General features: G+C 53.6%; 5 protein-coding genes across 5 annotated transcripts; 2 read left to right on the top strand and 3 right to left on the bottom strand.

The window, feature by feature from the left end:
• Positions 1 to 1,479: 1,479 nt before the first annotated feature.
• On the bottom strand, positions 1,480 to 3,303 carry BJ171DRAFT_461544 (p21-C-terminal region-binding protein-domain-containing protein; the record flags this gene model as incomplete). Its single annotated transcript, XM_053108484.1, has 6 exons — positions 1,480 to 1,930; positions 2,091 to 2,135; positions 2,235 to 2,375; positions 2,495 to 2,704; positions 2,803 to 3,027; positions 3,160 to 3,303. 6 exons carry the CDS (start codon positions 3,301 to 3,303, stop codon positions 1,763 to 1,765), a joined length of 933 nt encoding a protein of 310 aa, XP_052964474.1. The 3' UTR covers positions 1,480 to 1,762.
• A 167-nt stretch (positions 3,304 to 3,470) lies between these two features.
• BJ171DRAFT_514850 (cytochrome b-c1 complex subunit 7) lies at positions 3,471 to 4,820 on the top strand. The gene is made up of 3 exons (XM_053111883.1): positions 3,471 to 3,706; positions 3,982 to 4,151; positions 4,656 to 4,820. Exons 1-3 carry the CDS (start codon positions 3,607 to 3,609, stop codon positions 4,773 to 4,775), a joined length of 390 nt encoding a protein of 129 aa, XP_052964473.1. The 5' UTR covers positions 3,471 to 3,606; the 3' UTR covers positions 4,776 to 4,820.
• Positions 4,821 to 5,096: 276 nt separating this feature from the next.
• Positions 5,097 to 7,417, bottom strand: BJ171DRAFT_444632 (peptidase M24, structural domain-containing protein). The gene is made up of 8 exons (XM_053108148.1): positions 7,355 to 7,417; positions 7,133 to 7,215; positions 6,579 to 7,011; positions 6,215 to 6,311; positions 5,959 to 6,062; positions 5,716 to 5,831; positions 5,341 to 5,566; positions 5,097 to 5,149 (listed from the first exon to the last, which is right to left on the bottom strand). Exons 2-8 carry the CDS (start codon positions 7,183 to 7,185, stop codon positions 5,123 to 5,125), a joined length of 1,056 nt encoding a protein of 351 aa, XP_052964472.1. The 5' UTR covers positions 7,186 to 7,215; positions 7,355 to 7,417; the 3' UTR covers positions 5,097 to 5,122.
• Positions 7,418 to 8,089: 672 nt separating this feature from the next.
• Positions 8,090 to 9,115, top strand: BJ171DRAFT_514847 (uncharacterized protein). The gene has a single exon (XM_053111882.1). It carries the CDS (start codon positions 8,097 to 8,099, stop codon positions 8,928 to 8,930), a length of 834 nt encoding a protein of 277 aa, XP_052964471.1. The 5' UTR covers positions 8,090 to 8,096; the 3' UTR covers positions 8,931 to 9,115.
• Positions 9,116 to 10,451: 1,336 nt separating this feature from the next.
• Positions 10,452 to 22,537, bottom strand: BJ171DRAFT_584291 (uncharacterized protein; the record flags this gene model as incomplete). Its single annotated transcript, XM_053114301.1, has 25 exons — positions 10,452 to 10,911; positions 11,108 to 11,263; positions 11,381 to 11,515; positions 11,756 to 12,102; positions 12,251 to 12,418; positions 12,563 to 12,762; positions 12,870 to 12,955; positions 13,046 to 13,122; positions 13,193 to 13,300; positions 13,407 to 13,641; positions 13,814 to 14,043; positions 14,172 to 14,625; positions 14,788 to 15,023; positions 15,138 to 15,298; positions 15,437 to 16,142; positions 16,295 to 17,576; positions 17,783 to 17,956; positions 18,189 to 18,540; positions 18,750 to 18,936; positions 19,057 to 19,685; positions 19,902 to 19,974; positions 20,230 to 21,386; positions 21,651 to 21,822; positions 22,044 to 22,227; positions 22,515 to 22,537. The coding sequence occupies 25 exons, from the start codon at positions 22,535 to 22,537 to the stop codon at positions 10,452 to 10,454; spliced, it is 7,992 nt and encodes a 2,663-aa protein (XP_052964470.1).
• Between the last annotated feature and the right edge of the window lie 921 nt (positions 22,538 to 23,458).

Below are 23,458 nucleotides of genomic sequence, written 5' to 3'. Positions count from 1 at the left end.
AGCCGATGAACTTTCTGATACGTGCGTCGCTTTTTGTTCGGTCGCACCCCGGGCAACTGCATGCTGAGCAGCCTTGATCTTGACCCATCCAGCCATTACAAACTCGACAGTACTGTCTCTTTGGATGTTTTGGGTGCCACACGGGGCGTATTTATGAACCGCTGTCCAGAGTTTGTCCACCATGGCCATGAATGTGTTGGTGGATTGGGCCCTGTGGTTCAGAAGCGAGTTGAAAAAGCCGAGGCGCTTCAACGTTTCGGGACATGTTGAAAGAGATGGCGGGATGGTGAGTTGAATAGGAAATCGCGTGGCAGCTAACCAAAGCCATGATATTACTCGAAAACGGTCTGTGCCAAGAGAGAGTGGGTGTTTACCACATGTTTCTTCAGACGATCCCAATCCTGCCGCGCTTTGGCACGTGCGGACTTTGGACTTCGATGTGCTGAGGGTGTCGCCGTTCGTGACTGGCGCCGTTCGCCTGAGAGAAGACCACCTCCGGCTGCCCCGTAATTGAATGAACTTTGACGTGACGTCCCACGCTTTTTTGAGCTTTCTGAAGGAGCACGCGGGACTGATTTGGAGGAATCGCTTCGCGCACTGGCAGGATTGTCACCGCCTGTGCCGGGGCTTCGCTTGTCCATCGGCGGGTTCCCACGGGCCCCAAGTTACCACTTGGAACCGGATCAAGAGCGAGACGCGTCAAGTGCCAATAGCCTGATATTCCGCGCTGCAGATAAATCCTTGGAATCGAGGTAGATACGCCTATGCTTCAGAGCCAAATGCAATGCAAGTAGAGCTCGACGATCGATTGTGCTTTGATCTGTGTAAATGTGGCGAGTATAGTATCGGAGCAGATATTCTCGATCGCCAAAGAACGTAGCAAGCACCCAGATGGAGGATGAGATGGGCCAAAGTCGGCATCTGCAGGGCGGGCTTTCTTCAATCTTGGTGGAGCAACACCTTCTAAAGCCGCCACTTGCAGTGATGGCTCTCCCGCGTTTTCCCGCCATCGCCATCGACAGCCAGGATCGAGTGTTGGACACATCACACCCATAACGAGACACGTTTCTGGACGCAGGCGGGGGCTTTCTCCGCATGTGAATGCCCACAATCCATCGCCCATCGCGGCCAAACAGTGTGTCCATGGAAACTGACACTGGTTGCCTGTGGGAACGCATCGTGAAAGCAAGGAAAGGGAGAGATATATCCGTCGAGCCCACGGGGACTCAACTTTGCTTGGTATTTCGAGCAATCCATGCATCACCGGGGGTGTCCACCAGGCCCATCCGTCTCCAAGATCCATGTGTGCTCGGTGAACGAGCTCAACACATCCCAGGTGTGCTCACAGTGCCCGGAGGCCGAGCGCCTCGTTTGACCTGGCTGGCTTGATATCGAGAAACCATGAAGCTGTGCAGAGGGTCGGATGCATCCACCACACTCCCACATCGAGACATCAATGCCTCACGGATCATGATCTCGGTATGCCAGTCCCGTCGCCACAGGGAATCGGTCGTGTATTCATGACCATGCTTCCCAAACCAACCAAAAACAAAGAGATTGCCAACCTAGACTGGAAACAATCGCACGCCTGAGGTGATGCAGCCGTAAACGATCATCAGACTTCAGACTCATGGTTACTCTAGTAATCATCGGCGCTGCTCGTTCATGTTCCGAACAAGCTTGGTGGTGGCGGTTTGGATTTATCAGGGAACCATTTCAAACTCGCTATGCCAATTAACAGAACAATGCAAGGTTCCAAGAGTTAAGCAGAGAGAACTTTCTCGAATCTCTTCAATATCTCGGGCAGTTTAGAGCGGTGGATGACAAAGACTCTTCTGGACGGATCGATGCCGTATTCCTGAAAGGCTCTCTTGGAATCAGAGGACGAGCCCTCTTTGGAAAACTTGTAGTCGTAGCTGAAGTCGGCGAACTGATAAACGTGCAGTGTTATCGGCATACGTCATCACATTTCGATCTGCGATCCCAGCGGATAGCTCCATTGCTCCTAGCGGATGGCTCCTTTTGCCCCTAGCCGATGATTTGGTCATTCTTTCAAACTAGATCTCCGATCGCTACAGCCTACTACTGACCTCCTCAATCAGCTCATCCTCCTGCTGAAAGTAGTAAACCGTGACCTTGGGAGAGTTGAGTTCGTCGATGACGAAGTGAGTCAGAGGATACGTTCTATGGACTCAAGTCGTTATTGTCGATAGCGCTAAATCCGCGGGACTTACCAGCCTTTGCTTTTTATTTTTCTTCGATGCTTCCTGCGACTCGACTTTGTCCTCGCCATCGCTATCTTGTTCCAGCTGCGACTCTACCTCTTTGTACGTTTTGGATATCATGATGTAGTACTCGAATTTGAACGGTTTGCTCTGGGCGCGTTTGATCCCGTGAAGAAAGGTCAGCCACAGTGATCGCCGCAGTATATGAAGGCACCTGAGCCTCGCTTCTCTTCGCCAGCCCACCCTTGCTCCCAGCTATAGATGGTAACCTCTTGAATGGCCTTGTCAACTTCTTGGAGCAACATTTTGAGCATTGCTGGGACAACTTGGTGAGGCATATTGATGAGACGCTCGTTGATCAAGAGCCCAATGTGATGATCGCTGGATTCCAGAAGCGCTGCCAGTTTGCGCTGCATCTCCGCGTTTTTCTTGGCCTTTTGGAGAAGATAGGCTCGAATTGACGAGATACTCTCTCGGTCCTTGATGAAAAATGGCAACGGATCCCAGTTTCCTATTAATGGATCGGACTTTGAACTCTGGAACGATCGAGAGGTTTCTATGGCAACACACTCTGTACCTTCGGTGCTGAGAGGTTTAGGACTGACATCACTGCGTAAGGGTCAAGTTCCCCCTCGACCTTGACGCAGGACCCAATATAGCTTTGATCGATCACAGTGCTGGCCAGCTCGGAGAGAGGCAGGTTATCTGCGTCGTCACCAAAGGTTTGTCGGAGGAGCGACTTGAGGCCATGGAAGTCAATCTCTTGGGGCTCGGAAAAGACAAAATCGACATCCACAAGCTCCTAACCGACGATCGTGACCAGCAAGTCCCAGTCAGCACGCAAGATTCGACTGCCTTTGCGGCCATGGCGTGGTCGTTCCTCGGGAGCCCAAGCTGCATCTCTGAACGATGGGGCACAGCCCGTGCCGATTACCTTCTCGCTGTCATCGTCGTCTTCCACCTCATCCATGGCATTGGAGGTGTCGGCGTGTGTCATCTCCACATCCTCGTCGTCCCGCCCCTCTTCGCCTCGCGTCTTCCGCTTTGCTTGTCTCATCGTATCGCTGGAGTGTTGCATCGAGCAAGTGCAGGCGAGATCGGCTTGTGGCCACGGCTTCCCTGTCCTGGCCGTCCCAGCCCGTCCATGTAGCCTGATTTGGCCTCATGAAGTTTTCATTTCCGGCGCGCCTGGCCGTTACGTAAGCGCGGACTGTGCGCGCTGCTTCCACAGCGCGGGGCCTGTCGCAAATTTTTTCGCCACAGCGCACGCTGCCACCAGCATCAAGGACAGCGCCAAAGGTCCAGTCAGACCTGCTGCTCTCCATCTGCCCTTCCGTGTCGATACCGCCGATCCAAGCACCTCCGTCGGGACTTGAGCACAATGAACAACCTCCTGCAAGCCGTTCGCCAGTTCAAGGCCAGCAAGGCCTTTGCCAGTCTCCGCGAGACTCATGCCAACCTCATGGGATACCGCAAGTCGGGTAAAGTTGCGAGCCGCAGCCCTAATATGCCTCAACCAAGCCGGCCCACAAATCCGCATCCTGGGCCCGCCGAGCGGATCTGGCATCGGCAGAGCGGCGCTCCGTGCCTGGCAATTCCTTTGGCGTGCGTCCTGGATGTATATCCTGGCGCGATTTGTTGCCGAGGAAGCGGGCGTGTCCCGCCAACACGTTTGCATCAGTAGTTTCTGCTCTGCCTATCGATACCTGTGTACATTCCACATTATTAACGCATGTCCCGACTTTCTCACGGACAGGTCTTGTGTTCGACGATCTTATTCCCGACGAAGGCCCCATCGTCTCTGAGGCCCTGAAGCGCCTGACTCCTCAGGAGTTCAACGAGCGCACCTTCCGTTTCCGCCGCGCTCTCAACATTTCGCTCCACCAGACCGTTCTCCCCGTTGCCGAGCAGACCAAGCCCTCTGAGGTGCGTATTACGCCCTGGAAGGTTCCTTTGTGAACCAAAGTCAACGGAAATTTAGTGGCTTTGGCTGTGAGGGGGACAAGGCGTGGGCAGTATTGGCCTCAGCACGATCTCAGCCAAACTCAACAAGATCAAAGCGGCACCATGGATTCGTTTTGGTTTCGACTGCAGCTCGACAAGTACCCGCACAAAATCAGCTTTGAACTGCTACCAATTGAACCCCGGCGATCGTGTCGTGTCTATCAGTGTCGTCATCTCTTGCACTGGCTCGCCTTGCTCGTGTGCGATGATACCAAGCACCACCGAAGACACTGTTGGTCAAATCGCTTTCTACGCGATTGATGTGACTTCCGACAAGACAATCAAGGCATTCGATATACAGTCGATCGAAATCCGAATGCTAAACAGCACGCGGAACCATGACCTGTTGCCAACTTGCTATCAGGCAGCGGCATGCCACTTCAGACGCTAACCAATACCTGACCTTCGTCTCGTCAATTGCCACAGGACGTCCCGTACCTGCGCCCCATCATCGCCGAAGTTGAAGCCGAAGTCGCCTGCAAACAGACTTTTGATCTTTTGACCGGCATCCCCGAGAACCTCCGCTCGCGCAACAAGAGCACCTAACGATGTCTAGCATCCGCGACCCTGTTTCATTGGGACGTCAGCGAGATGTCCAATGATTTCGATAAATATATCTATCTCATGAATTCAGCCATTATCAACGAAAGGAAGCGCTCTCTGAACGGACCGACTCGCTCGCGGGCTGTCATCAACATGTGACCTCGAACGCACGTCCTTGCGTCGTAGCGGCCCTGACCCGAGCTGTACTGTATTCAGCAGCCATCCAGGATCTAGCGATCGGTCAGTATGCGCCGCCACTCTCGACCCCGAGGCCATATCTTTGTCCGCGTACTTCAGTTCGCCGATGTGGCCACCCAAACGAGTCACCATCCCCGATCGCGCACGGCTGCTCAGTAGTCGTCGCCACGACTGAGAACCTGTCAGAGTAGCACCGATTCAGATGTTTTCAACGGGTCGACATGAGTACCTGTCGCGCGCGAGCGCAGGGCCAGCATGTGCCAGCCCGATACCAACTGAGCCCACAACTGCAGTCTCGCATTTGTCGCATAGCCGACATGCATTTCCACACACTCGTGGCCCAGAGGAGAGCCACCGAGTCAGCACATACCTCCTTGCGAGTTGGGCGCAAAAGAATGGTGTGTTCGTACTGGGCCGTGAAGCTTCCTTTGACATCGCAAAGCGGGGGATAGGGATCGACAACACCAGAGTCGACAAGGTTCTTGAGCGCAAGACCATACTTTTCTTCGCCGATTCGGTCGAGATAGCGTCGACAGAAGGCCAGGGTGCCAAAGTGCTTGTTGATCGTGGTCAGAAGCTGCTTGGCGCGGGGAAGTCTGTCCAAGCGAGCGATTTGGCATCAGAACATATGTGCTTGGATTTGGTATGGATGCCACGTCGCCAGCTCAGAAGCCCATTGCACAGCTACAAGACACACCGGACCAGCCGTTTGTAGGAAATTCATCGCTCACTCGCCGCAACAAACCTCAGAGGCACATGCCCGGCATCGAATCGCTTCATGTAGTGGGAGCACTCGAGATCTTCGTGGACAAACCCACGGCCAGTGCTGCCGAAGGTTTCAATCGCATAGCTCTCTCCTTCCTGTTTGATACAGCCAGAGGAACACATCCATGATATGGTCAATATGGGCTCACGTTCACACGCAAAGTCGGCTGCACAGACAACAATGGATCGCCCTGAGCTCTCGTCTCACACAAACATCCTATACCTCCATCTTGGTTTGGTCGCCACCCTTGACAATGGGGACAGTTTTGCCGGCGTGGATTTGGTATTGTCCAATAAGATGGCCGTTGAGGTTGCGGATGGGTTTGACTGATCGGCATTCAAATGCACCATTGATCGGGCGGAGTGATTCGGATCGGCGATTAGCGCAACGGTGCAACCAACACATACATTTGCCAGGCAGCAAAATCTCGAGGCAGCAGAATCTCGAGGCAGCAGCGAAACGCATCATCGGATCGCACCTTGATATGTTTTTCCATCGAGTGTGACTTCATACGACTCCATGACTTCCTGGATGGCTGCTCCAATATCGCAGAGGCGGACGTCGATACCAGCTTCCTGCAGAGGACAACCGCGATTGAGCCACAGACAATCAGTTGCAGCTCGAGAGGACAGGCATGGCACCATGAAGGAAATCCAGCGCCACGTTGTGTCGAACAGATGGCCACATCGCCAAGCAGTGCGTGCGCCAGGCGTGCCCGAGGTGGAAGTACGACTCGAGACAAGCGGGACATCATGGCCTGGTGGCCAGCTTGGGCGATCGACAGCTGCCCAGACACATCTGACCAGATTCGACCAGGATAGTAAAGCCTAACCAGAACCAACCTTGATACCCGTGTTGGTGGCATCGCGAACGGCCTCCAGAAGGGGGTCGTACTTGGGATCAAACGACATGGTGAACGCACAGTCGATGATGCGGCCATTGATGTGGGTGCCAAAGTCGATCTTCATGACGTCGCCGTACTGCAGGACGGTTTTGTCGCCGGCATTCGGAGTGTAGTGGGCGGCAACGTGGTTCAAGGAGCATCCGGTGGGGAAAGCAATGCCGGCCTGCAAGCCATTCGCCTCAATGAGGTTGCGGGTGCCGTTTTCGATCATTTCGCAAATGTCGATCATGGACATTCCTGGCTTGATCGTCTTGCGGGCATACGAGCGGACTTGACGATGGACCTCGGCAGCCTGGCGCAGCTCGTTGTACGTATCGTTCAGAGATCGCTCCAGCGCACGCTTCTCCTCGCTGGTCGAGCGCCAGAGGTTGCTATGAGCAAGTTGAGAACAGTGTGTCAGCTCATCAACTACACATGGGCCAAGCGGGACGCCGGGGAACAGGCAAGCGTTGAGGGGCCCCAAAGCGGGGAAAGGCATCGACAGAGACTCACTCATCCTTGTAGTCCGAGAGCTCGCCTTCGGGATAGACCTTATTCAAGAACATTTTTGAAACCGGGACTGTTGGGGGCTCGGTCTGGACGACACCAGAACGGATGTTCTTGACGGCCTCTGTAGCGCCAGCAATCAGCCCCCCAACCAACACCACCAGCAGCAATGTGAGCCGCACGATTGAGTCAGTCCATGTACGCGAACGAGAGAACGAGTATCGACACACGCAACGAACCTCCAGAGGCCTTCTTCTTCTTGCTCTTCTTCTTCTTCTTCTTCTTCGCAGCTGTTGGTTGTTGCGTTAGCAGCCGGGCATTGACAAATGCGAGCGGTCCCGGCGACGGTGCTTGGATGCAAGGAGCACAGCATGCCATGAGAGCAGAAGTAGAGCTCAGTACCTCACACGGCGTGGGATGGCCAGCCCGCAACAAGCATGTTCCCACCTTCGTTGCCGCCCGGGGCGTCGTCGTTGTCTTCGCCACTGAGCTCTTCGTCGTCATCGATGGCCTCAACATCGACTGCCTCCTGGGCAAGAGAGTTCCTCAGAGGCGTGGCCGGGATGACGTTGATTTCGGGGACACTGGGGACGACATCGGCAACAGCGACAACCGCAGGCTTCTTCTTCTTCTTCTTGTTTTTCTTCTTGTTCTGCGTGGCTACTGCCTCGCCGAGATCCTCTTCTTCGACATCAGAGAGATCGAGAGCCTCGGTCTTCTCGGCGAGCTGTGCTGCGTCTTCGAGAGCCATCGTCGTCGGTGTTTGCTGCGAGATGAGCCGGTGCGCCGCGGGCGCCGAGCAGCGGACACAAAACCCAGCCGCCACAGGCAAGAAAAAAGTCACGTGTTCGTCCAAGCTCGAGCGCACGGCCCGGTCCGTGGCAGCACGGGCCGCGCCACAGAACGGCACCAGCGCAGAAGGACGATCCGCAGCGCGACAGCGGCCCTGCGGTCTTGCCATCGGTCGACAATGATCTTGCTGCCCGTACACATCGCTTGGGCCAGAGCCGGCGGACCGATGGGTTCCCGGGCTGTATTTTCTTCTCGAGCGTGGCCCCGTCTGCAGGGGTTGCCAAGGTTTTTCCACGCATCTCCCAGCAACCTGGAGCACGCTGGATCCAAAAAGACACTCTACCATGTTCTGGGAATCCCCCCGTCGGCCTCTCGGAAGGAAGTCAAGGCCAAGTTCTTCGAGCTCTCCAAGCTGTACCATCCCGATCGCAACCCCGAGGATGACGAGGCCCACAAAAAGTTCCTTGAAATCAATGAAGCGCATTCCATACTTTCCAACGAGCAAAAGCGGGCCGAGTATGACCGATCGCTCGACTATGAAGAGGCAATTTCAAGCACGTATCGACAGAGCTCGACTGGAACAGGCCCACGTCGATCAACATATCGCCGGCGCGAGCAAATGCGACCGGAGGACTGGATCATATTCAGAAACGACCGAGCACATCAGCGATATCAGGCGAATCCCTACAACTTTACCGAGCACCAGTCACAACACTACGAAGGTAGCGCCAGCCCAAGCGGCCCAACAAGCAATCAGCACCCCCGCTCGGAGGAGTACTACCGGGGGCTCAATCAGGCGCGCAAGCTGCAGTTTCGGCTCATGACGAATGTGGGAATGATCACTTTTGCAGTGTTTTTCTTGTTCCACATGGGATATTTCCACATGATCTTCATGGATTCCTCAGATCAGGATAGTGGGGAAATATCGGGTCAAACGGGTCTGGACATTATCCGAGCCAACCACGCTATGGGATCGTCGCATCAAGGACCGGTGGACCACGAACACGCATAGGTACGGTCAAGGCATGGGCACTCTATTCACCAAGCAAACAGGACAGTTCCTTCCTGGCTTCAGATGTCTGAATCCCGCTGACTGACTGTAGGCCCCAGTGAGCAGGCCGCGAGATTGTTTCCAGTCTAGGTTGGCAATCTCTTTGTTTTTGGTTGGTTTGGGAAGCATGGTCATGAATACACGACCGATTCCCTGTGGCGACGGGACTGGCATACTCAGATCATGTTCCGTGAGGCATTGATGTCTCGATGTGGGAGTGTGGTGGATGCATCCGACCCTCTGCACAGCTTCATGGTTTCTCGATATCAAGCCAGCCAGGTCAAACGAGGCGCTCGGCCTCCGGGCACTGTGAGCACACCTGGGATGTGTTGAGCTCGTTCACCGAGCACACATGGATCTTGGAGACGGATGGGCCTGGTGGACACCCCCGGTGATGCATGGATTGCTCGAAATACCAAGCAAAGTTGAGTCCCCGTGGGCTCGACGGATATATCTCTCCCTTTCCTTGCTTTCACGATGCGTTCCCACAGGCAACCAGTGTCAGTTTCCATGGACACACTGTTTGGCCGCGATGGGCGATGGATTGTGGGCATTCACATGCGGAGAAAGCCCCCGCCTGCGTCCAGAAACGTGTCTCGTTATGGGTGTGATGTAAATGAGACGCCCGATATCCTGTGTGTGGAGAAAGTTGGACAGTGTTCACCAGTCGAGCTCTTGCTGCGATGTCGTCTCGCTGAGCCGCCGTATCTTTGGTGTTGCCGCCCATCGTTGCTGCCAAGTCCATCTTGGCTGAGTGCCAATGGATTCCATATGGCCATGGAGTCCCACAAGACCTTGGATCTTGCTTGTCCAAAGTTTCCCCCCCCCCACTCATCGATATCCGTCAGCGACGCTCGATTTGCACACCTTGACCATGTCGTCTTGATTGCGTTGGCGTCGCGATATTGGGCTGTGGTGCACCGATGCGATGGATTGCGGGTCACCAACGACATTTACTACGACATGAACGCACCCCGATGGTCCCATGAAGCTTATTCTTCTCTGGTGATGGTGGTGGCGGCAGTGGCGGAGCTCGCGGGAGCTTGTCGGAATGGAAGGAAGCAGACGAGGGCTGAGGGCATATTCCTTGTACAGCTTCCACGGTGTGGATGGCCATTGGGAACGATGGGGCATGCATGTCCCATCCACAAAGTGGTGGGAAACCCCATCCATCGTGCACGGGGCTCCGTTTGGTTGAGCGTTGCAAAAGTTAACCAGTCCATCGTGATCATGTCGTTAACTGATAAACACGTCTATCCGAATTATGCCTGATCATTACAATTCGCCCGTCGCTGAACTCAATAGAGGCCACTACTCTCGTCGTCGCCAAAGGGGACGAGAATTTGAGAAAACCACTAACCCCGGTTACATGAGGACAACGGAAAAATGATTGGACACAAACTCTGTATTTGTGTCTGGGAAGGGCGCATGTGCACAGAACAGAGCAGGGTCGGCGCAGGACCTTGCTTATGGCGGAGGAGGCTAACTGGAGGCTCGAGTCGGATTTGTGACCGGGACGGCGACACCTGGCACAGAAAGTGCGGGCACAATAAGATCCGGAACGATGGCAATGTCGTCGGATCGGCTACTTGAATTCGAGCCTCTCAATCGGCCCCGTTTGAATTTGGAAATGGCTTGTGATACTATCAGCGTGCGAGCTACATTTGAGAACGGCGTGCTCTTTGGTGCAGCTTCGCGCGACTCGGTTGACCGATTCTGGAGACTGAGCCGATGCTCAGTGATGATCTTATCCAAGGAGTCTTCCACGTATTTCAGGCGGGCCTCAGCTGCGACAGACTGGTCTTCGTTTAGTGAGATGGCTCGGTTTATCGGGAAAATCGAGAGGTCGTGCTGGGCGAATTTTTCAGAGAAATATGATTCGTGTGAGGTGTACTCGGACACGTCCTTATTTTCCAAATGAACCAGGAAGAAAAGATAGTTCCTGTAATATCAACGAGCAAACAGTCATGGTAGATCGTGTTAGAGAGCTTCCTCTCCTATGCAAGAGGAAGTAGCGAGGCGATCGCACGAACTGCCAGCAAAATGGCCTCGATAGCCGCGCTCTTGCATCAGATCCCCGCGGCTCCTCCTTAGCTACACGATACTGAATCTCAGCGCCGTTGCAGAATCCAACTCACCAGATATTGTGCTCATGCTGAACGTGATGCTCGAAGCCCTTGCCGTGGCGCTGGAAGCGAGGGGCCTCGATAGAGCATATGAAGCAGCACGACTTCAAATCATCGGCGATCGCTTTGTGCTCTTCTCGAAGTTGGCCAAAAGTATCAAAAATGATACTGAAGGTATCAAGGAATGAGCATCAAGTTAATTGAGGCTCATGCAATCGATTTGGATGATTGCATCGCCAGGCAGACGGCGTTGCGGCATAATCGACGCACTCCCGCTCAGCTTACCCAAAAATCGCATTCAAGAGGAACACAACCACGACAAGGAAGAAGCTCAGCTCGAGGGCAACGCGGGCCGAGTAGGACTCAGTTGCCAGATCAGGGACAGCCATGAGTTCACCGATGCCACCGCCTGATCGGATGCTGCTCGAATTGTGATGAGGGATGCACAGCAAACGATGGCAAGAAAATTTCGGGGTGCCGAAGAGAAAGTATGGATGAATACCCAGCGGCAATATGCGAGTGGGACACTCGCATCCACCAATCAATTGAATCACATGTATCTCAAGGCATCCTGGGTACGTATCCATCTTGCCGAAGCAATCCATTCAACCACAACATGCTGACGTGCGGCACAGCGAGCTCCACGATTCAATCGCTCACCCGTAGTTTAAAATGGTCGCAAAGCAAAAGAGCACCGAATCGCAGTGCTTGCTTTCTTCAATCTTGAACACTTGGCCAAAGAAAACAAATGCCACGACCGAATATATGTAGATCACAATCACACCCAGCAGAGCTGTGCGTGAGAGCGATGTTCCGTTGACGGTGATGGACTTGATGACCTCTTGGAGTTCAGCATCTCTGTAGACAAAATCCAGCAAATGAATGCAGAAAAATGCTGGCTGGAAGAGACCCAAGAACGAAAACAGTAGCATGATGGTGTGATACTGAGACCGCGGCCACTTCAGGAACGAAAGAGCAGTCTCGACCCAGTCGGAGGGCTGCGGGGTCTGTTGACGATGCAGAAATGTGTGCGCCATTTGGCGTTCGTCAGTGCCAAGACACATGTTGATGCCGACAAACCTCGTAATAAACTGCGACTGAGCCAAAGAACGGCATGCCTTGGAGATAGATAGTCATCGAGATGGCGAACTTTACCTGGTCCGCGGAGATCGGCGCGGTATCGTTCAGCGCTTCTGAATCCGACCAGTCACTCTTCAGGCGAAGGGCCCGAGCCCTTCGCATCTCGTCAAGCTGCAGCTCCATCCTGTGGCGGTTTGAGTCCATCGGATATTGTGTCCACGAATACTCAACGACGGACACGCTCTGGAATGGGCATATCCAGATCAGCATTGACTCTAGAATCGCCGTGATTTTTGGGTAATAACTACTAGCAAGGCCCTCCAACAGATCATGCCCGTTGCGGCATCGATGCGACCCCTCGGTCTTGGGCATCATCGTCATACTTACCCATAGTAAAAACTGTAGCAGTCCCAGAATCAGCCGAATGAATTCAAACCGAAGCGAGCACACGGATTCGGTTCGGAGACTGTCTTTGGGGCTCTCGATGATGCACCATAGATTGGCCAGGTTCAAGGCGAGGGTGATGGTGTACATACTCCTCCACCATATATCTCGATTTTCAGCCAATCGCCGGAGGAATCGATTGGCTAGTGTGTTCATCAACAGAGCAGAGTGAATATTCGCCAGCAAGGTGTGCGGCGGAAGCCATGGCCAGGGGCTGGCTTCTGCCAACGGCTCTGAAACACCAACGTACCTGCCACCTTGGCGTGGAATCGGATCTCGTATATCAAATCAGACGAGCTATTGCAGAAGGCCTCGAGTTTTTCTTGTGGGGACACGCTGGAGGGGCAGATATTCCGTGTAGATATTACTAGCTCGTCCACCAAAAGCCAGGCCACTGCCGGAATGTACGCAACAAGCTGGTCTTACCGCTCCTTCTCCCAAAGAAACCGCGACTTTGCTTCCGACTGAAGATACTTGCATATTTCTGGAATGGGGAAGAGAACCTGGAGGACGAGGCAGGAGCGGGTTCAACATTCACCACTGGCGAATTCAATAGCATAGACGACAACTTACTGTATATAGACGCTTCTGGCCGCTTTCGTGATGATCACGGATGATTTCAATCCGCCCTGTGTGCTTCCGGAACCACAGGAATGGGGCAGATCCGTTGCATGCTTCAGCCTGTAGCCGAGGGAATAGCTGCGTCAAGATGCTGACTCGTGCCTGAAAATCCATACACATTTTCGAAGCACCCGGTCTTTACAGCCAGGCAGTGCGAGGGACCAACCTTTTCGCGCGATAGATGTGGCTCCAACGTCACAAGCAGCATCGCGCACAAGAAGCCACAGTCCATCAACAGCGCTCGCTCCGCAACATCTTCTGCGGATTCCGTCTCCTCGTCGACGGAGAAAAAGTCGAGGAGATCCTTGGGCGCACGAACGTAGTCAATCAGTTGCCTATTGGGCCGTCTCTTGCGCCGAGCCTCGATAACATCGGCGACGCCCAACTTGTAAATCGAGTTCCTGTATAGCAACGCCAAGACCGAGTCAGACAATTGAAGCTCGGGTGACACTGATACTAAATGCTGTGTCAAGCACGATCCAGGCCATCGCAACTTCATTGATGATTGCATTGGGTACTATCAGAGTAGGATCACACCCACCCATTCGGCGGCCTTGCAGCAGAATTACTTACAGAATGCGCAAGAGCGTCTTGATATCGAGAGTGGTACTCATCTCCTTGAAGATATACTGTATTTTGGGATCTTGATCGTCTTCCAATAGCGACAGTAGTGAGAGAGTGGCCTTGGCCTTCATATCTGACACGGTCTTGCGAGGCAGGGTTTCAAACGTCTCCGCAAGTATGATGTTGATGGGCTGGATAATCTTGGCGTTGAAGATATTGACCTGGTTGGCCGTGCAGCCCTTTACATAGAGGGATGTGAGCATATGATCCAAAGGGAGTGGCAACTATCCAGCAATTCACATATTGACGGGCCTCCCACGACAGCGTTCCGTGTCTTGGACAAAGTGCCCTCTGGACATCTCCATACCTGAGCCAAATCGATGATGGTGTTCAGCACCTGGACGATGACGTCAACATTGACTTTGCTCGCCACAGGCACAACGGCGTGCAAGTACTCCACGGTGTCTTTCACGAGATCAAAGGTCTTGATGTTGTCTGGCTGAATTCGGACATAGTCCTGCAACGGCAAGTTGTGTCCTTCAACAAGCAACTGCAGCAGCCTCATCACAGACCGGGTGATTGCCCAGTCTCTGTGGCCGTCGCTGTCTTTCGAAGTACCGGCGAAAACATCGCTCTGGATCTGAGCCAGGGAGCTCATGGAGTCTTGCAAAGAAAGATTCTGGGGATAGCCGCCGAGATCAACAGTGGACGCGTGGCGGCTCTCCTTGCGATTGACATACTGCATCAAGTCTTTTGTTTCCTTGAGCAGATTGATGGATCCCTGGATGCGATTGTGGATGCAGTAGAAAAAGCGTTCCTCCCTTTCCAGTGCAAAGTCGACAGCGTCCAACGCAGAGTGATCACATCGACGTGAGTTGTCTGTGGCTGAGGTATCTGATCGCTGTCGAGTGCACGCCCGGGCGAAGCAAAAACGGATCCCAATGCTGTACCCATCCAACGCAGCTCTCGGCAATCAAACAGACCTTGTCCCTTGCCAGTAGGTTTGCAGTGTCCGCTGCGCCTCTGCATTTCCTCCGTCGAGGATCGCGATCATGAGCTGGAGTGCCGCCGCTAATATACCTTCATCTGTCGATGTCAACAATCGCTCCGCCATCAGGGTGCATCCGATTCGATTGAGCTCGTTCTGATACGAGACCTTGCGCTTTTCGAGATGGGACCACTTCTCGGGATCGTCAGCTCGGTTGCATGTCTCTAACTTCTGTATGTGCCTTTGAATCGACGATTCTAATATGGCGAGTGTCTTGATATCATAATAAACATCCCGATGATCGCCGGCGATCGCTGTTTCTGATGCTGTCTGCTGAGCACAAACGTCGCTCGCCTCGCTGGATTGAGCGAGGGATCGGCTTCCATCGGCACTGTCATTGTAGACATCGCTCATTTGGACCAAGTGCTGGATCAGGGACTTGACTGTCGTGATCCTGAGCGACTTTGTTTTTTGATCGATTTGGCCGTCGAGATGAAACAGTTTTGCTGGGACAACAAAGCACAAGTTAGCTGCGGTCAAGGTCTGCCAAAATTGATCCGACACTGCCGCGAAGGATTGCAGTAACAGAACACGCTCGACGCTATGTTTGAAGCGTTGGTCAGAAACAGTCCCGCGTATCCTACCAAGGTTGCTGCGCTCGGACTCCATTATCTGAATTACATCCTCGTCTTCCTCGAGGAGATTGATACATTTTTGAAATGCTTGGTTCATCCCAGCAACGTCACCACCAAGAGTTCGTTCGTGGACAAGATCCCAAGTGAGTAGTGGGGAGTCGACATTCTCGGCAAAAGTCTGCGTCTTGGACAGCCGCTTCGTGGTAGAGACAGTGTGCTGCTCGGAGTGTCTCAGGTGGCCACGGAAGCCAGAGCCCAGCATTGTCGAGATACAACGCTCGACGCGTCGCTGGATTGCGGAGGAAACACGGGGGTTGTCTGCCTGTCTTTGGAGCCACTGAGAAAGCAGATCAACATATTGATTACTGATAGCCTGCGCCTCTTCATCAAAGCTGTCCGTAGAGGGCATCTTGGAGAAGAGCTGCTGCAAAAAGACAAGCACTCCGTCGAAATAGTATTTGACGGCCTCTTCATCCAACACAGAGTCGCCCTGGAACGATATCGTCTCGAGATGGTGCATGGACTCCTTGATCAGCCGCCATATCAGCGGATGCAGCTGGATCTTATCGTTGTTTTGGAACGATGACTGTCGGACGATATCCCAGGTGTGAACTGAGGCCAGGAGACGGAGCAAGACTCGCTTCAAAGCTAGGGGTGATATGGGCGAGCTGAGCATCATAAGCACGTTCTCCGTACTCAAGAGACTGTTCGCCATCTTGAGCCACCAGGTTGATTGGGTTGTCGGTGAGTGAAATGAGAGTATATCGTGAGCTGTATGCCGAGCCATATAACAAAGGGCAAGCAGGGACCAGCACGCCAGCGCAATCGAGTTCACGCTGCCAGAACAAGCGATGTTGCTCCGCTTACCGTCTGCATAATCTGGTTTTTGTCTTCGCAACAGATGGCCAGTGTGTCGATCAACTCAACAACATAGTCCACAGAAATGCTTCGATCCGAAAGCGGTATCTCCATTCCGCGCCTCGAGCGAATAAAGTCGGCACCGCTCTGGAAGAAACGGACCACCTCGCCGACGGGCACGTACAACTCGCCCTGTTCAAGCAAGAGCCGCATGACAATGCTTTGATTCCGCTTGATGATCTTCTTTTCAGACTTGACAGTCCGACGCAGCAGCTCCATGTACGCTGCTCGCTTTCCTCCGCTCAGCTCGAGAATGCGCCGGTATTGGCGCTCCGTAATCCGTAAGCACGCGGAAAAAGATTGACTGAAAAGCTCCCCGAGATAGCGAATACAAGTGCTGATGGCTGCGAGGCTGCAGCAGCACCGCAACGGATGCGTCGCCTCGAGAAGAAGGTCCAGGTTGGAAAACACTGCATCCTGGTGCTCCTTGTGTTGATTGGCGTAGTTGCGGAGGAATTCGAAACATGCTACCAGGACGGCATCTTCGATCGAACGGCTGTTGTCGTTATCGTTTTCGTTATCGTTGTCGTTGTCGGCATCGTTAGCATTGGATAGCTGAAGAATCGAGGACAAGCCAGCCGCCTGGGACTGTGATGTCGAAAGGCTCGGGGTCTCAAGGCCAGAGTTGTGTGCTTGGCCACGGCGACGGCTCGCGTGATCCACACGCTTCTGGAGAAGACGGATCACAATGTCGAACAGATTCAAATTCTTCATCGACCATTGGTTGATTCTGTCGGGAGCAAACTCGAGATAAACCGAGGCAACGGGAGCTGGAACGACAGTATCGTCATCGCTCGATCCTGTCGTTTTGGCCCCATAGATGGCGAGTTGGGCAAAATCCCGCAGCGTCTGTGCGATTTCGGGCGCAATCTCCTCATCAAGATCGCCCATGAGCCGCCGGTCATTCGAGGTGCTGGTTTCAGCGTTGATGAAGATCCCCATCTTTTCCTTGATCCAGTCGTAGGTATTGATGTACTCCTCGTTGTTCAAGAGAAGCGACCGCTTCAGAATCGCGATCAATTCTTCTGTCGAAGAATGCAAGCGATGAAGGAGGCGAATAGCGACTTTTCGCAACGCCGGACGGTCGTATCGCAGCAAATCCAGTAGTATCGGAGTGAGGCGGATCGCAAGTTTGAAATACTCTGTCTCGTGATACACCGACGAAAAAAGGTCCTTCGCGGAGGCAAAGCCCAAGGTATGGAGCGACGAGCCCTTGGTGGCTTCCGGGTTACTATAGGCGAGACAGTCCGTGATGTTATGATGCAGAGTCATGTTAGAGCGAAACCCTAAGCCACAAAAATCGCCGCCGGCTATCCCATTCGATCCAGCTCCGACAGATACAGCGAGCCTTTGGACAGGGGCGGCTACGTCCAGCGTCCACACTTGAATTGCATAGCATCTGCGAACCTGATATATCTGTGCCAGTAATGGCAATACCAGTAGACTCTCATCTCAATGCGAAGTCCCATGATGATTTCAATAATTTGGATGATCTCTATCTTGCACTGGATCACAATCGCCGACTGGTCGTTGTTCTGGAACCGAGACTTGCTCCACCATGCATCAGACGCCTTATCTTTGGACTGGAGCTCTTCGTAATGTTTTGGGTTTCTACGTTGGACAAGCCCCCCCCCGTTCACGACAGTATGAGATGTAAGCAGACCAGAGATTCCCACAGTCCGCTATGATACTGTGATGCTGTGGCCCTGCGGTGCTGTGAGCCGAATCACATCACTGCTGCCGACTCACGTTCGCTGCTTTGCTGAACGTGAAGGGCACGCTCGGTGAGATCGGTAGCAAGAGCATCAATTATCTGCGTGGCGTCGGAACGCGTGTGCCCTACCTGGAGTCCAAATTTCCGTCGAGGATGCTTATCAGGGTGGATACGAAGGTCAGGATCAATTCAGGCTCTTTATAAAAGCCGTACTTGACAAGGAACTTGATGAGCTTCAGCACAGACAGCAGGAACTCGTTTTCGTGCTTATTTTCAAAGTACTGAACCGTATTCCGAGGCAGATACACCTCTGCCCATTCAGTCACCCGACAGAGGGACTCATCCGAAATCAAAGGCTCGTCTTCACCAAGATCGGCATCGTCCAGGACATACTTGAGGGTTGGTGGATTTTCGATCGTCTCGAGTGGGAAAACGTAGTCAGACTGCATAGGAGAAACCGGGAAGCGATCCAAAAATATCACTGAAGGCCGGATAAACACACAAACATGGAGGCATGAGCGGCGATTATTACCATATCTGCTCATAGTCCATTCGCCAACCGCTGCGGAGAGTCGACCATCGCACAGGTCTGTGGCACCACTCATGTCTGAGCAGTAGACCCTTCCCACGGTTCTCACACACCAAGGGTGCATATCACTGCTCGTCAACAATCAAAGTGTGCAGACTCACCTCGCAGAAGTGAACAATAGCGGCTACGGATGCTCAGTGGCAGACCCTCATCGAGCATCCCAGCAACACAAATGTCCTCGGTGATGAGTCCGAGACCACTCGACAACAACTCAGCACAGAGGCGGTTGTGGCCGAAACAGAGCGCCTCATAGAGCTGCATGAGGGCCTCGAAATAGGCGGCATTGTCCTGAAAATGTAACGATGCACGGGCTCCTGGAACAACCCGCTCGCCACTCGGCGGCGTGCGTTGTCCATGCTGAAACAGCGAGCTTTGTGCAACCCAGACACTACAGCCAGCCCGGTTCACACGAGCTTCGAGCTCGTTGCTGGAGCTGATGCGGATCGGGATGATGGAGCCATCCTCAATCTCCAAGCTTTTACGAACCAGCTCTTCGGCAATGTAGTTTTGATGCTTGGGAATGGCATATCCGTCACATTGACAGAGGGCAATCAGGAAGGCGATGTAGCTTGGTTCTTTATCGCGACGCAGAAGCTCCAAGAATCCCTCGATCTCGTTGTTGGAGATGCTCTGGACAATCAAATGATTGCCCGAAATCAGTTGCATCAGCGTCTCGGCAGCGCCAATCTTCAGGTCGACGTGACCAGCGAGAGTGTGGAACTCTCGGGAGACATACGACTGGTTCTCGTGATCCGATCCCAGTAAGAACTGCTGGAGAAGGCGGCACGAGTATTGCATGACCATGGAGAGCTGGTATTCGTGGCCTTCGCGAACGTCGTCGATGTCCAGGTTGTTGTCGAGCTCATCCCTTGCTTGATCAATATCAGCAAACTCAGTCTCGATGATACAAAGCGAATCGACGATCAGGGGCTTGAGGAGCTGCCTGGCTTCCAAGCGGGCTTTTCCAGTGAAAGGAACCTTGAGCAGATGAAGTACGATGTCGATGATTCCAGTTTCGCGGAGAAGGGTTTGTTGGACTGTGCGGTCCATTCAGAAGATCACAGGAGAGCAATGTTGGGAGGTATTCAGCAGATGATCGGTTATTGCGAGACCACAAAGGACCACTACTGAGAATGAGGCTTGTCTGGCTCGGGCAGCAGTCATCAATCTAGATCGGCCCATTCCACAAATGAAATCAAGCAATTCGCTAGCACCGCCATGTGAGCATCGATAACGTTGCATCTATCAGTTACCAAGCTGGGGCTGGCCTTGTCGCGACAAAGGATTGACATCGTTCGAATTGGTACAAGAGAAGATAAGGGCCGTCTGTTGGGGGGGGGCAATGGGGCGAACGTATCGGCAGTCAGTACCCCGCGCTGTCCATATTGGCCCCGAGCTGCGAATACACCCATGGCGATCACGATTGCAGCCCCAGAGCCGACACGAACAATGCTGGCAATATCTCCATCATATGTAGCATCAGAATCGCCTGTCAAAGAATAGCGCAGCACCCATCAAAAGCCGACGCACAACGGGACGAAGAGGGAAGCGAGAATGAAAGGGTGCAAGGGCGATACTCACCAAAACGGCAATAATCTGGGTAAAAGCTGCTTCCGAGGCTCTGAATCGAGGCTGCTTATCGTCGCGTCTTGGTCGGATGGCTAGATTGGTCGTGAAGAGCGCGAGAGTTGAAACAGCGGACTGGCTAAAGTTGAACTTTTGAATAAGCGATGGGTCTACGACGGAGAGCAGGAAGTAGTCCTCCAAAGATATGTCGCTGGTGACTGCCAGTACATAGCGAGGACAGCCGCGCGAGGATAGTCGGCCGTTGATCGACGCTTCGTATTGCTCGCTCTCGGGTACATCCGGGTTTCGCACTATATGCAGCCAGGTGCCTGTACGGACGTGTTGAATCCGCACGTGTGATCCAACGGCGAGCTGTCGCTCGTCGGCATTGACTTGAAAAATCTTGAAGAGTGTATCATCCCCGGTGGGAGAGACGTGCACGTCCGTCGTAAAGTCGACCGTGTGTCGATATGTGTGCTTGGACTTGGAGGAAGCGATTTCGCTAATACGGAGGTACCGGTTGAGCACACAGTTGCGAATGCGAACAGACCGTCCCCATCCGACGCTTCCGCCTGTGTATGAGTCCTGGGCTTCGATCTGCCAAAAAGTCAGGGATGACGACGAGTCCTGTGGGTTCAAGGGATCATATTTGAAGCCCATGAGCGAAACAGCGGCGTCGGTGCGTCTAACGGCTGTAGCCGAGGAAGTGACAAGATATCCTTCTGTTTCGCGGTGATAGAGCTGAATCGTGTTTCCAAACTTGATGGCTCGACTGCCGGAGCGATCGCCTGCAGCTGAGGATGGCTGGCTCGAATTGAACACTGAGAGGGTCCAGCCATGTGGGTTGGACGACAGACATGCCTCATGAACCAATTGGCTGAAGAGATGGTCGGGCACAGAGCCGATAGAGGGGTCGGGGCGATGCTGAGCCACATGGAGATAGATTTCCGATTTGACAGACTGAAAGATCACCGTGTCATTAAGTCGAACGGGATCGCCTTCGTTACGAAGCCGCAGCTTGGGCATGATTCTGAAGCCGCAGCCGCGCTGAGGACACCGCGTGAGCTCGACGCGCATGCCCGTGGAGTCATTCAGACAGGTTTCGGTGGAGTTGGCTTTGAGAAGCTTGTTGGTGTGCAGATTACGCAACTGGACGATTGTCCCGTAGGTCACTAAGGCAGGCAAACACGGCCCATGTTGATGACACGCCGATGGACACGCCGATGGACACGCCGATGGACACGCCGACAAAGACCAGAGATGTTCAGATTAAAAGCCATATCGGTATAAGGCAGTGTCGGAGATGATCGGCGGCAAGTCGCGAGGTCGATCCAGATGAGGACGGCAGCTTGTCGGTTCGGGACTCGCATGCACGCGAAGTCTATCATTTTCGAACGAACAGCGGCCCAGGCGTTCACTCTCAGCGGAGCCCTCACCTGGCTTGGATCGAAGCCGCTCGTAGTCAGAGAGATTCATGTGTGTCTCTGCCTTTGCCAAGGCGCGGAGATTCTCCAGACTGTCGTGGTCGACTTCGGGTAGAGATATGTCGAGGGTGTCAATGTTGAGAAGTTCGGGATCAACGTGTTGCTCGACTGCACTGCGGAAGTTCTATGTGGGATCGTTGCGGCATATGCACGTGAAGCGGTTGGAAAGGTATAAGTAAAATATGTCAACGAAACTCGCGGTCAGGTCTGACCAGCCACACTGCGGCGAGTGTTCTGGTGCAAAAAAAATGGAATATTCGAGCCACCAGATCGGAGATGGAGGCAGAGATGGGTGGCCACCAAGGAGAAACTGTCGCGGCGATGGCGCAGACAGCAGTAACCCACCTTCATATTCGAGGAGGCCCAGTGGGGCTCGACTCGAAACACAGATTTCAAGAGATCGCCCGATGAGGCAGAGCGCGGTTCAAAGTTGGGGCGGACAAAACATCGCTCTTGAATAGGGCCCTCCCCAAAGAGCTGGCCAAACTTTGGGGAGTCGAGCACAATCTCATCGCCGATGCGGAGGGTTCTGGTATGGAAGTTTTGGAGCAAGTCGGGACAAAAATGCGCAACGGCCCCGTCCCAAGGATACGAGCGTTAATTGATGCAAACTCCACCTCGCTAAGAGAAGGGTCGTCGCAAAGAAACATGCAGACCAAACTCCCAAAAGCAGACAGGGCTGGAGCCGGGGGCTGAGGCTGAGGACCGGGGGGAGGCTGTGCCACATCGAAGTGGACCGTGAGCTAGCAACCGGCTCTTTGAGCTACTGGGGGCAACACGCAAGACCTCTCAGCTGGGCACGGGGGCGGCAACTACCTCTCCGCAGACGCCTTGGACATGCTTGTCGGGGTGGAGGGGCAGTCGACGGACACGGCGGGAGATGGAGGAGGAAGCCGACACGACCCAAGCCCGGCTTGGCAAAGCCACGTCGATTCTGCCAGGGAGGATACATCCTGCGCAATGGTCACGTGCCGTGTCACAGATCGGATCTTGGGCGGCCCGGCCATGACCATGAGTCGGAGCCCTGTGGCAGCCAGGAAGACGGCCAACAGCACCTTCTATAAGGCATCTTCTATGTTTGAGTCCGATGGTTCACTTTGGATTTGTATCGCGAATACAGCCACGGCCGTGTGGGTCACGAAAGCCAAGCCACCCGAAAATACAGCGGACTCGTGTGGGGATGGGACACTCCACCACACAGATGACATGTGGATTGTGTAGATTGCGTGGATTGAATGAGATTGATCGATCGCCTGGTTGAATGAAATCAGTCAGTGCTGGCCGATGAGATGCCACGGACACCCAGAATGATCTGATTCGACCACGACGCGTTTTGTTCGAGAGAGTGTGTGTCCCCACTGGTTTATCTGCACGCTGCCTCGCCTATCGTTTGAGACGGTGATATCGGTATGCCAGTCGATGGATACCGTGAAGGACGGATAGGGTGTTTTTTGCAGTTGAGTGTCTTTGAGGTCGAACGCATTCCGAACATGCCCAGCAGTCACAATCCCGCCCGCACTTTGTCTGCACTTGACCGAACACACTTGTATTCTCATTCATCCTAAAGGCCAAGCCAGACGGATGGTCCAAAAAAAAGGGGGGGAAGGAAGGAGAGGATCGAAAGGCACGGTAGAGATATGAAACGATGGAGAGATGGAAGGATAGAAATAATCATATGGTGTTGACGAGGATGAGGTGCCGGGACAAGGCGAAGCAAATGCAGTCTTCGTCTATTCAGGAGCTATAGAAATTGTGACTCG

This window comes from Polychytrium aggregatum (genome assembly GCF_025602895.1).
Source record: "Polychytrium aggregatum strain JEL109 chromosome Unknown BJ171scaffold_32, whole genome shotgun sequence".
NCBI classification, from domain to species: Eukaryota; Fungi; Chytridiomycota; class Chytridiomycetes; order Polychytriales; genus Polychytrium; species Polychytrium aggregatum.
This window is presented reverse-complemented; position numbering and strand designations above follow the sequence as displayed.